General features: G+C 46.5%; 1 protein-coding gene across 2 annotated transcripts in view; it reads left to right on the top strand.

Annotated features, from left to right (window-relative positions):
- Positions 1-11,359, top strand: part of DUSP22 (dual specificity phosphatase 22) — a 35,727-nt gene extending 24,368 nt beyond the window's left edge. For both annotated transcript variants that reach the window (XM_035126372.2, XM_060277996.1), the window contains 3 exons: positions 928-1,002; positions 2,217-2,388; positions 9,543-11,359. In XM_035126372.2, the coding sequence (XP_034982263.2) occupies positions 928-1,002; positions 2,217-2,388; positions 9,543-9,731 (436 nt within the window). In that variant the 3' untranslated portion in view covers positions 9,732-11,359. The remainder of the gene's footprint in view (positions 1-927; positions 1,003-2,216; positions 2,389-9,542) is intronic.
- The last annotated feature ends 245 nt before the right edge of the window (positions 11,360-11,604 follow it).

Below are 11,604 nucleotides of genomic sequence, written 5' to 3' on the forward strand. Positions count from 1 at the left end.
AATATCTCTTTATTACAGTTGATAGCTGTGGCTGTAGCTTCTCCAAGGTTGCCCATAGGCTTCACGGCTGGGCTGAGATTTGATCAAGCCAAGGACTTGCAACTTGGAGCAAGGGGTCCTGGCACACAGAGTGGGGTGCTAACCACTGAGCTGCTTGGTTCATACATCTGGACCACAATTCATACATCTGGACCATACTGTACAGCCACATGTTACCACCCAATTTACTGGCTGCAAAAAGTGGGAGGCCAGAGGATTTGGGAAAAAGAAATGAGGGTGAAGGACACTTGCTACCCCGATGTCCTTGTGATAATCACTGGCAAGGTAGCCATCATACATGCAGAGTTTGAGATGACACCACATTTATAAAAACGTAAGCAAACATTACACATTAAAAAGCTTCCCTATACAAGGCTGCCTTCAGATGTCTTCTAAAGGTTATAGTTACTCATCTCCTTGACATCTGATGGAAGGGTTTTTCACAGGGTGGGTGTCACTACTGAAAAGGCCCTTTGCCTATTCCCCTGTAGCTTCACTTCATGCAGTGAGGGAACCACCAGAAGGCCCTCGGAGCTCAGTGTTCGGGCTGAGCGATGGGGGTAGAGACGCTCCTTCAGTAACAAGGGGAACGTCCTTCCCCGTCCAATGAAAAGATGAAAAGCAAGAACAGGCCACAAATCAAACCACATCAAGTTCCACATGCCTGGGAGAACAAGCATGCCTTTGCCCTTGTCCCCAGAAACCCACTATGTTGGTGTTACTCAGTATGCTGCTGTTGCTGTCCAAATATTTGGCTGCAAAGGCAACCATGTCTCTCTAAAAGACAGCACTGACAATACTGCAAACCTCTACATTTCAGAAGGCAAATCCACTTATACCAGAGGAATAAGAAATGGGACTAAATCAAGTCTACATCTAATTTTTAAGGGTCAGACACTTCAAAGAAAGCATTGAGTTTATCCATGAATGCCGACTTGGAGGTCAGAGCTGCCTTGTTCACTGGTACGTATTTCATTTAAGTCTACTCTACATTTGATTATTCGTGGTTTCATGCTCACTGGTCTGTTTTCAGGCTCTCCTCCTTAGGTTCTCACCTGTGAAGATATTTTGTAGTCCTGTAACCCTTTGGGTTCCCTCTGCTGATACCTTTGGTGTGTGAATGGTGTGTCTTGGCTGCGTAAGGATCCACACTCAGCTCTGAATTTCAGGAAAAGCTAAACAATTTGAGACCACCGTTGTGGTGGTGGGGAGAGTAGGAGTATTTTGGGGACAGGGTTACGGCAACAGTAGCTTCTATGATCTTTCAGCTGGGCAAAGGTAGCTTTTCGAATGAATGAAGCTGGAGTCGAGCTGGGCCTGCACAGATCACGACAGAGGGAGGATGGCTGAGCCCCACCAGCCTGATGCATAGCCAAATGGGAATCTTCTCTGTGCATCGACCTCTGGGATGAGCACAGGGCAGGGCAGAGATAAATTGTGCCCCATTAGATTACCATGCAGTCTGGCAGGATGCACCCTTTTTGCTTCTCAGCCTTTCCAGTCTCAGTCATGATCTTGCCTTCCACTCCCAAAGATTGGGGGAAGAAAATGCGTCTCTGAAGCATTGCCGCTTCCCCCCGTTGCTTATTGTACTGGAGAGAGGCAATAGGCCGACTTTGGTCATTCCTTCCATGGGTCCTGAAAAAAATGTGGCATTGAGAGCTGGGCTATACCCCCAATGTCGCTGAAGCCTGACTGTGCGCATGTATGCGATACCGCATTCCAGCTGCGCATTGTTCCGAGTTGCACAGAGCATCTATGCTGCTGAAGGCAGTTGGTTGCCCATTTTAGGTTGCTGGTGCAATGTCTTTAGAAATAAGGTTCATTGAGGGCAGGGCATCTTTACCAAACTACAATTCCCAGAATTCTTAGCAGGAACTCATGCCCACTAAATCAGTATAAGCTTGTGGTGCATTCCTGTAACATTTTCTGCAAACGCTCTAATTTTTGAACATTGCCATCATGTTCAGCACTGCACTGCTTTGGGAAGTATGCCTTGCTTTGAAACTTCAAATTTATACACTCGTTGAATGGGAATCATCATTATTTTACATTGTTTGTTTGCTTGTTTTTAAAAAAGAAAAACATGCTTTCTGTCAAATGTAATGTCCAAGATGCGCTTTCAACTTACTATAACCTCTGTGTATCTTCTTGTCCACACCTGCTTGGCAATGCAGCCTTGCCGGCGTTTCCAGGAGTGCCACCTTGGTTGTGGCCTACATAATGACAATCACTGATCTTGGCTGGGAGGATGCGCTGTCGGTAGTGCGAGCTTCGAGATCGTGCGTCAACCCGAACGCGGGCTTCCAACGGCAGCTGGAAGAGTTTGAGAAAACTGAGCTTGCTCACGTAAGTACGTAAGGGACTCCACGCGAGAATCAAGGTTGGGGAACTTCTCTTAACCTGAGGGCCACGTTCCCTCTCTAGGCAGCCTTCTGGGGCCACCTGCCGACAGTGGGTGGGGCCAGAGCAAGACATTTAGCAGCAGCTTGGCTGGTGGAAGGAGGCATACAAGGCGTCATCCAACCACCTTAGGGACTCCACTCTGGATTTACTCCTTAGCCTTTCCCCGAAGATATCCCGCAAGGCAGTGGAGGTTGAGGATCAGAGTTTACCTTCTCCTAGATGGGCTACCTTCCCAGGTTGATGCACCCCATCTGCCCCTCACTTCCCTCTACAGCACATGCAGAAACCGCCTGCTTGACCATTGGACCCATTATTAGTCTCATCCACTCTATCTGCCAGAGCCTGTCTTTGCATGCAGAGGAAGTCCCTAACTCGCCAAGCATTTGAGACCCATCAGCTACCCTCACCTGGCCGATCAAAGCCATTTCCTGGGGTGTGGCTGCTGTCGCACGCTGACAGCTTCTAGGAGCCACAGGTGAGAGCTGAGCACAGGGTGGGTTGTGGACTACTGCCGCCAAGGCCTCCCTGGATGGCAGCATGGATCTGACATGCCAAATGTTCTCTAATATATGATGCATTTGTTGGTACATTTTGGGCAACTCATTGCATTTGTAAAGACTGTTTAGTCCCTTATCTTTTAAAGGAGAGGCAAACTGGCTTTGTTAGAACATGCTTGGTAGCTCTGAATCTGCTGCTGCGTATAACATGAATGTATTATTCAGCTATGTATTTGTTTCATCTCAAAAAGCTTACCATTCCCAAGCTTATGGAGAAGTAGAGTCTGTGGAAATAAACTGACTTTACATCACAGAGGAACTTTCCAAAGCCTGGTTGTCTCCCTCCTTAATTTGAACCCTCACAGTCATTTCTGATCTGATAAAGTTTTGACTTGAAATGATGGATTGTCCTTGCATTTTGCAAACGGTGCTTAGGAAGATCATAGCATGTATGTGGGTTTGGCATTTCATGCTGTTTCCCCCCCCTTTCCTTTTTTCCAATTCCATGTAGGAGTAGAGTCTGCAGCTTTCATAGAAAAGCACATATTGTCTTGCGAAAATATATTCCTACAAATAGGGGCTGTTCCATCCATCTTGCCCATATGGCAGGAGTGCCATGTCCACCTGCCATCACACACACACACACACACACACACACACACACACACACACACACACACTATAGTGAAGGTGAAAACCTGCCTGAGCCCAAGGGTGGGGTGGCAGGTGGATCAGTGCCCAGTATAGCACTTTGAAAGAGGCTCTCAAGACGAGGGGTCAGCAACCTTTTTCAGCCGTAGGCCGGTCCACCATTCCTCAGACCATCTAGTGGGACGGACTATTTTTTTTGGGGGGGGGGTGAACGAATTCCTATGCGCCACAAATAACCCAGAGATGCATTTGAAATAAAAGCACACATTCTACTCATGTAAAAACACCAGGCAGGCCCCGCAAATAACTCAGAGATGCATTTTAAATACAGTGGTACCTCGACTTACGAAGACGATCCGTTCAGCGGCCATCTTCGTAAGTCGAAGTCTTCGGTTGTCGAAGCGCCGCTTGTGCGCATGCACGAAGTGTGGTTTCGTGCTTCTGCGCATGCGCCGACCACACGTGCTGCTTTGTGCAGGCGCTGTGCGTGCGACAAACAGACTTCTGGGGTTGTCAACTTCGGAAGTTGAAACCTTCAGAAGTCGAAGCATTCAGTTGTTGAGGTACCAGTGTAAAAGGACACATTCTACTCTTGTAAAAACATGCTGATTCCCGGACCGTCCTTGGGCCAGATTGAGAAGGTGATTGGGCCGCATCCTGCCCCCGGACCTTAGGTTGTCTACGCCTGCTCAAGACTAAACAATCATCTGATTGGTGGGTCTTGCTGAGCCTCTTTGAAAATGCCATCTTGTGGAACACATTACATCCCCTATGTCATTGGAACATCAGGTGATTGGCAGGTGGGTAGCCCTGCCTACCTGTCAGACATGGCCTGCGAAGGTTAGGGGAAGTAATCTGGCTTGCAGACCAGATCCAGTTCCTCACCCCTGCTATATATGTATGCAGTGCTTTTTTCTGGGGGGGGGGGATGCAGGGGTACGCATACCCCTAAACATTTTGTGAATCTAAGTTTGGCCTCATTGAGGGGCAGCATTTCAATATGAGTAGGAAAATGAGAGTACCCCTAAACATTTTTGAAGAAAAAAAGCACTGTATGTATGGGATCCGTACATTTCTCCCTCTGAATCAGGGGTGCCAACTGAAATAAAATATTGGGATGGGGAGGTATACCCCACCCCACATAATCACATGACATGACACTTGCACACCATTTGAATGGGAATGCCCATCAACTTTGCAGTGGGACCCTCCAATATTTTATTGGGTGGACCCAAAGGGACTTTGGCCCCTAGGAGTTGGCTCCTATGCTCTGTATTATGTATCCGTTGCCGAGAAATGAGCAGTTTTGATGTTGATTGATAACAGCATGCAACCCTAAGCAATGAATCCTCCTCAGCTCAGTGGGTCTCTATAGGAAGTGTGTTTGTGCATTGCGGCCCTGATCCCTGCTTTTCCCTGCCCCTTCAAGTCATGTGACACCTCAGGATAATGCAGCTGCCAAGGATGGGTGAGATGCAATCCATCTCTCCTCTTCACCTAGTATATTAAAGTTTGTTTTGCTTTAAGGTCGATGGTCATGCTCAGAGCAGCCAATATGGCGGCCTCCAACTCTTGTTGGACTCCCAACTCCCATCAGCCCCAGATATCATGACTAGGAGTCAGGCATGATGCGAGCTGGCTCTCAACATCTGGGATGGGATCCCAAGAGTTAGAGCCAGGGAAATAAATTGACTTAAATTCACTGGCGACCACCTTTAATTCTACCTCCCTCTGTTGGTTACCATTAGGGTAAGCGCTGCTCTTCTCTGCTACATGAGCCTTTTCAAAGGAGCAGAAAAAGAAACCTCCTTTGGCTAAGGTTATTTCTCTCTCTCAGCTATGTTTAGACATTTCACAAATATTTTTAATATGATTCCCCCCCCCTTTCAAAGGATGCCGGCTGTCCCTTCCTGGTCCCCCAAGGGAAACTATTTCCTGTTTGTTTTATTTAAAGACCATTACAACCGGGCTTGTGTCCACCTCCCACAACCAGAAAACTGCTGCCGCTGCTAATACTGGGTTGACTATCCTAGTATGAGAATAGGTGGGAGCACTGGGGGAGAAACAGAGGTGCGGGGGGGGGGGGGAGCGCACCGCCTCCGGCGGCACGATCCCAGTGGGCTGCCATCACGGTTGCCCCCCCCCCACGCTGGATGCCACGCCCCCAGGATGCACACCACGCCCCTGTAGGAGGCGCGCCAGCCACGCCTCCGACTGCTCTCTGCACCACCACCCCACCGGAGCTTGAAGCTCTGCCATTGGCTGGGAGAGAAATGCTGCTGCCTCCATTCTTTACGCACCTTCATAGTTGGCACCCCTGCCACTCTGTCATTTGTATATTCCTTTTCCATTCAATGTATAAATATTATAAGCTGCTGCAGTCCTAAACACACTTGCTAGGGAGTGAGCCACACTCCATCTACAATCCATCTAGTCAGTGCTTTTTTTCTGGGCGGGAATTGTTGTTATTACGTGGCTCGGGGTAACATGTTGCCAGGCCTCCTCTGCCCCCTCTCAAAATTGTGGGTGCTGAGCTCCACCCCAGGGGACATTAAGGTGGCTGTAGAGGCCTCAGCCCCAAATAAAGTATTTTCAAACAAACTTTTAAAATGTTGAGGATGATCAGGGATTTTTTTTCCTAGCTGGAACTCACTGGAACTCAGTTCCGGCCATTGACATTCTAAGGAAACAAGGGAGGCGTTCGTGATGCGTTCCGTCACCTCTTTTTCTAGAAAAATAGCACTGGGGCGATGTAAACTTGCGTCAAATAACCACAAATTGTACTTAGATTTCCCTCTGAAAACAGCCTCTGGTAGTTCCAGGAAAGATCTCTCCCCAAACTTTTGACCTTTCGAATAGCATCTAATGTCATATTACATCTTTGCATAGCCTAGAGGTATACCATTTTTGCCATAATGCCAGACAGACAGACAGACACTCCATAATGTTTTTATGTAAGGGGAGGGGTGGAAGGCTTGCATTAAAAAAGGACCAATAGGTGGATTGTTTCTTTTTTTTGCATAGATTCAAATCAACTAGATAAAAATCACATTTTATTCAAATTCCAATTACCTAGATTAAAATCGCTTAGGAGGAATATAGTGGTTTTTAAAAAGAATTCTGTACTGACGATCCAGTTTTGAATGCAAATTTTCAGTTTGCTTCTTTCCCAGAAGAGCTAAAGCAAACTTCCACCTCCACATTTATTTTTTCACAGGACAAGATGCCTCCATTTTAAGTGCTGCTTCCCATATTGTTCTTTTTATACCCTTTAAATTTTTTTTCTAGTATAGGTACTTGTATTTCAAAGAGTGGGTTTTTACGTTTTTAAAGTGCCTCCTGATTAATTGAAGGCCTATTTTGCCAATCATAACTTAAAAAGAAAAAAAGAACCATCAAATTGCAGGGGGACATCTGGCCCAAGCCCTTACTTGATGCAGGAAATCCAGAGCTAGGATATGTTCACCTTACTGTTTCCTCCACACCCTCCACATACCTTGAGAGCCAATGTGGTGTAGTGGTTAAGAGCGGTAGACTTGTAATCTGGTGAACCGGGTTCGCGCCTCCGCTCCTCCACATGCAGCTGCTGGGTGACCTTGGTCTAACCACACTTCTCTGAAGTCTCTCAGCCCCACTCACCTCACAGAGTGTTTGTTGTGGGGGAGGAAGGGAAAGGAGAATGTTAGCCGCTTTGAGACTCCTTCGGGTAGTGATAAAGCGGGATATCAAATCCAAACTCTTCTTCTACTCTGCTCATTTCTGAAGCTGCACTCATGTGACATTGGCCAAAATCCATATTGAACCACGGGTTCTTACAAAAATACTGATTTTCAGTGTGTGTGTTTCGCCCCTCAAACCAGCTTCAATCCAATTAGAAAACATTGCCGACAAAGGCCCGTATAGTTAAAGCTATGGTTTTCCCAGTAGTGATGTATGGAAGTGAGAGCTGGACCATAAAGAAGGCTGATCGCCGAAGAATTGATGCTTTTGAATCATGGTGCTGGAGGAGACTCTTGAGAGTCCCATGGACTGCAAGAAAATCAAACCTATCCATTCTGAAGGAAATCAGCCCTGAGTGCTCACTGGAAGGACAGGTCCTGAAGCTGAGGCTCCAATACTTTGGCCACCTCATGAGAAGAGAAGACCCTGATGTTGGGAAAGATGGAGGGCACTAGGAGAAGGGGACGACAGAGGATGAGATGGTTGGACGGTGTTCTCGAAGCTACCAACCTGAGTTTGACCAAACTGCGGGAGGCAGTGGAAGACAGGAGTGCCTGGCGTGCTATGGTCCATGGGGTCATGAAGAGTTGGACACGACTAAACAGCAACAACAACAATTGGTTCCACAGTTCACATGTACACAGTGACATGTCATAGGCAGGACAAGGGGGGCTGTTGCTGGGGCGCAGTTTTTTGGTTTTTTTGAGGGTGCATTTTGCTCCACACGCCACCCCTGCCAGCCCTATACTGCTTTATGAGTCCAATCACTCATCCCAGCCTCTCAAAGCAGCATGGGGCTGACAGGGTGTTAGCAGGATGCAACAGGCATGCGCCCTTAAAATCAGCCCAATCAGACTTATTTTATGGATGCAGGCTTGGCCTTCTGCTTCCTCCTCATGCCCTCCATGTACTCCCCCCGGCATGCCCATGGCCATGCCCTCCATCCCTCGGCGCCTTGAAGACACGCTTGGCCACTGCCTGTATATACCGCTAAGAATTTTCTCTTAATTGTCAGCTGACATCTACCTTCCTGTAGCTTAAGTTTACTAGGCAGAACAGGGGGTGCCTTTTTTCTATCAAGGGTCATATCCGCTTGGAGAGGATCCTATCAGGGGGCCACATGCGAACAGTGGGTGGGGCAAAGGACAGGTGGGAAGGATCAGAGCCAAAAGTGAGCAGGGCTACCCTCTTTTTGATGCTGCCTCCTCTTTCCTCCTCATCCAACAGCGGAGGGAGGTATTGCCCTTGCCAGAAGTCTGAATGGCCACTCACAGAGGGTTTTTTGACACATGCTTCCAGGGCCGGATTTAGGTTTGATGAGGCCCTAAGCTACTGAAGGTAATGGGGCCCTTTATATGTCCAGCTGTCCTTTGTCAACAACAATTTTTTGCTCTTTTTTGTGTTGAATATATGCTATATGGTAATTTATGGATCTAATAGGTATCTAAAGCAATTTGGACATGCAGAATGTAGGCACCCTATACATAGAAATGAGCAAACCAGTGATATTTTAGGGAGCAGGCTAGCAGGCGGGGCCCATTACTTACGTCATAGGAGCCTACACAACACAAAGCACTGTTGTTGTATGTAGGATTTATTTTATTTGTTTTTTATCTTAATTTTGGAAATGTACATCTAGTGTTTTTTCCCCTTTAAATTTTTTTGGGGCCCCCAAGAGTGTGGGGCCCTAAGCTATAGCTTGTTTAGCTTATACGTAAATCCGGCACTGCATGCATCCCTCTCCGAGAACTGTAATCATTTCCAAATCAATTTTAAAACTGCCTAATACTGTACATTTAAAGCCGCTCAACCCCTTTTTATGTAGGGACCTGGGTGACGCTGTGGTTAAACCACTGAGCCTAGGGCTTGCTGATCAGAAGGTCGGCGGTTCGAATCCCTGTGACGGGGTGAGCTCCCGTTGCTTGGTCCCAGCTCCTGCCAACCTAGCAGTTCGAAAGCACGTCAAAATGCAAGTAGATAAATAGGAACCACTACAGCGGGAAGGTAAACGGCTCTGGTTTGCCAGAAGCGGCTTTGTCATGATGGCCACATGACCTGGAAGCTATACGCCGGCTCCCTCAGCCAATAGTGCGAGATGGGCGTGCAACCCCAGAGTCGGTCACGACTGGACCTAATGGTCAGGGGTCCCTTTACCTTTACCTAACCCCTTTTTATATTATGCTGTGTTTAAATGTTTTTCTTTGCCTTTTCTTTGTTTTGTCCCTCCAGGTCAGAGAGTGGCTGAGGGCTGAGTATGGAGAAAGCCCGTTGCAAGACAAGCAAGAAGCCCAAGATCTTCTGCAGAAGTTCAAGGCGCATGCAGCAGCAGCAGCAACAGCTCAGTCAAGTACTTCTGGAAGGCAGTGGAATGATAGCTTTGCATCTGTGGCCTCCTTGTCCATGCCTGCTCCTCAGTAGCAGCAGCCAACACACGGATGCATTGCTTTTCCGTGGCTTTGTTTGGACAACATGATAAATCATCATGGTGGGAATGAGCCTAGGTATGTCTTGGACCCACACATTTCCCCTCCTCTCCTCCCCGCACAACCACAAAGAGAATGGAGGTTTTAGATTAACCACAGTTTAGCTTGTGTCTGAACCCTAAATTGTAGCTCATCATAACTACGGCATGTTGAAACAAGACAGCTTCATAAACCATGGCTTGACGTTGGATTGTTTCAGAACACCATTGTTAAGATTAACTATGTCCAACTATTTGCATGGATATGCCCAAGTTTAGAGGACACAACAAATGGTAGTTAATAAAAAAACAGAAGTAAAAAAACTCCTTGTGGCTGTGCTAGAGAGGGGAGGGAGGAAGCACATGAACCCAAGGCCCTCCTAGACCCATTTCCATCACAATAAACCATAGTTTGATCATGATGTCTAAACACAGCCAGTCACTAGGGAGGGCACCTTTTCTGCCCCCCTGCACATGCACAAAGAGGGCTTGTTTTGTATGTAATGGTTCCATGATGAGATGTCTTACGTTTTCTTAGTAAGTATATCTCTGAGATATGAGGAGCAGAACTCCAGAATCACAACTTGGCACCACACTCGCAGGTTGACATTGGCTTCCATTATGTGGGCACCAAGCCCCACTTTCTCTTCCAGTGGCTGGGTAAAGAAGATGCCACGTTCTAACTGTCGAGATGCCAAATTGTTTTCTATGTATCCCTCGCGTGTTCTTCAGGTTGTCTGTATAACCAGGGTTTGGCACAGCTGCACTTTTCAAAGTTTCTGGTTCTTTCGGCATGTAATGCTCTAAATAAGCTTGAGCTCTGGTTTTGGTGCAGGAAGCCCCTTGGCTGAAGAGGCAAGCCATTTTCCAATGTAAAAAAAACAGCTGCTCTCTTCAGCGACAGGGAAATGCTGAAGTCACATCAGGGGACAAAGCTCTGGTTGTGTGCATGGTTGTCTCTTGTGTATATCCCTTCTTAAATTATCTTGGAATGTATGGCTAATAAAGTTATATATTTTGCTCTAGAGTGAAGCAGAAGTATCACAAATAACCTCATCAGTATTTATTTTCATGGCTTTCACCTCAGAGAAGTTGTTCACTCAAAATATTTTTATATTTTGGAGGGATCTGAAAGTATATTGCAAGATGTATATGGAGAGAAAAACTAAAGATACAATGGCTTTTGTGCTGAATTAAAGTTCTGAATGTTATTCTCACAGTACTACTGAAAAAAGCTTTCTTGTATATTAGGCAGCTTGATTGAGTTCCATCTTTAATTGCCCTTACCAATGGCATATATTCAATAAAAGCTCCAGTCTTTTTGTAAATAAAAAGCCAGTGTTATCTCATTGCATTTTTCTGGATAAAAATCATTGCGGTTGACATCAGTTGTTGGTGATGCCATTGAATGATCAACCAACCTGAGTGTGTTATGGAATCTGAACAAACTCCCAGAAGACAATCAGATTTGTGAGCTGTGTCTTATCTATAGGAGAAATGAGCCGTCTGGATTCATCATAGTGGTGAAAAATGTCCCACTAAAGTTAAGAAGTGGGGAACCCCCTCCCAAGATCATTAGGGCTAGAATTTCTTTAAAACATTTCAGACCCAATGCTTAGAATACTGATTGTCTGAAGCAGTGGTAGCAGGAGGAGTAAAATTAATGTCCTATATGCTGATCGCAATTTCAAGAGCACAATGGCACTATGTGTTTAGCACATGTCAAAGAATCCTGGAGGTACCCCAACAAACTACAGTTCCCAGGATTCTTTGGGGGAAGCCATTGGCATGGATGTGCCCCAATTCTTCATATGCTTGGGAAAGGGTGTA

Source organism: Zootoca vivipara, chromosome 8, assembly GCF_963506605.1.
Source record: "Zootoca vivipara chromosome 8, rZooViv1.1, whole genome shotgun sequence".
In the NCBI taxonomy this organism is placed as follows: domain Eukaryota; kingdom Metazoa; phylum Chordata; class Lepidosauria; order Squamata; family Lacertidae; genus Zootoca; species Zootoca vivipara.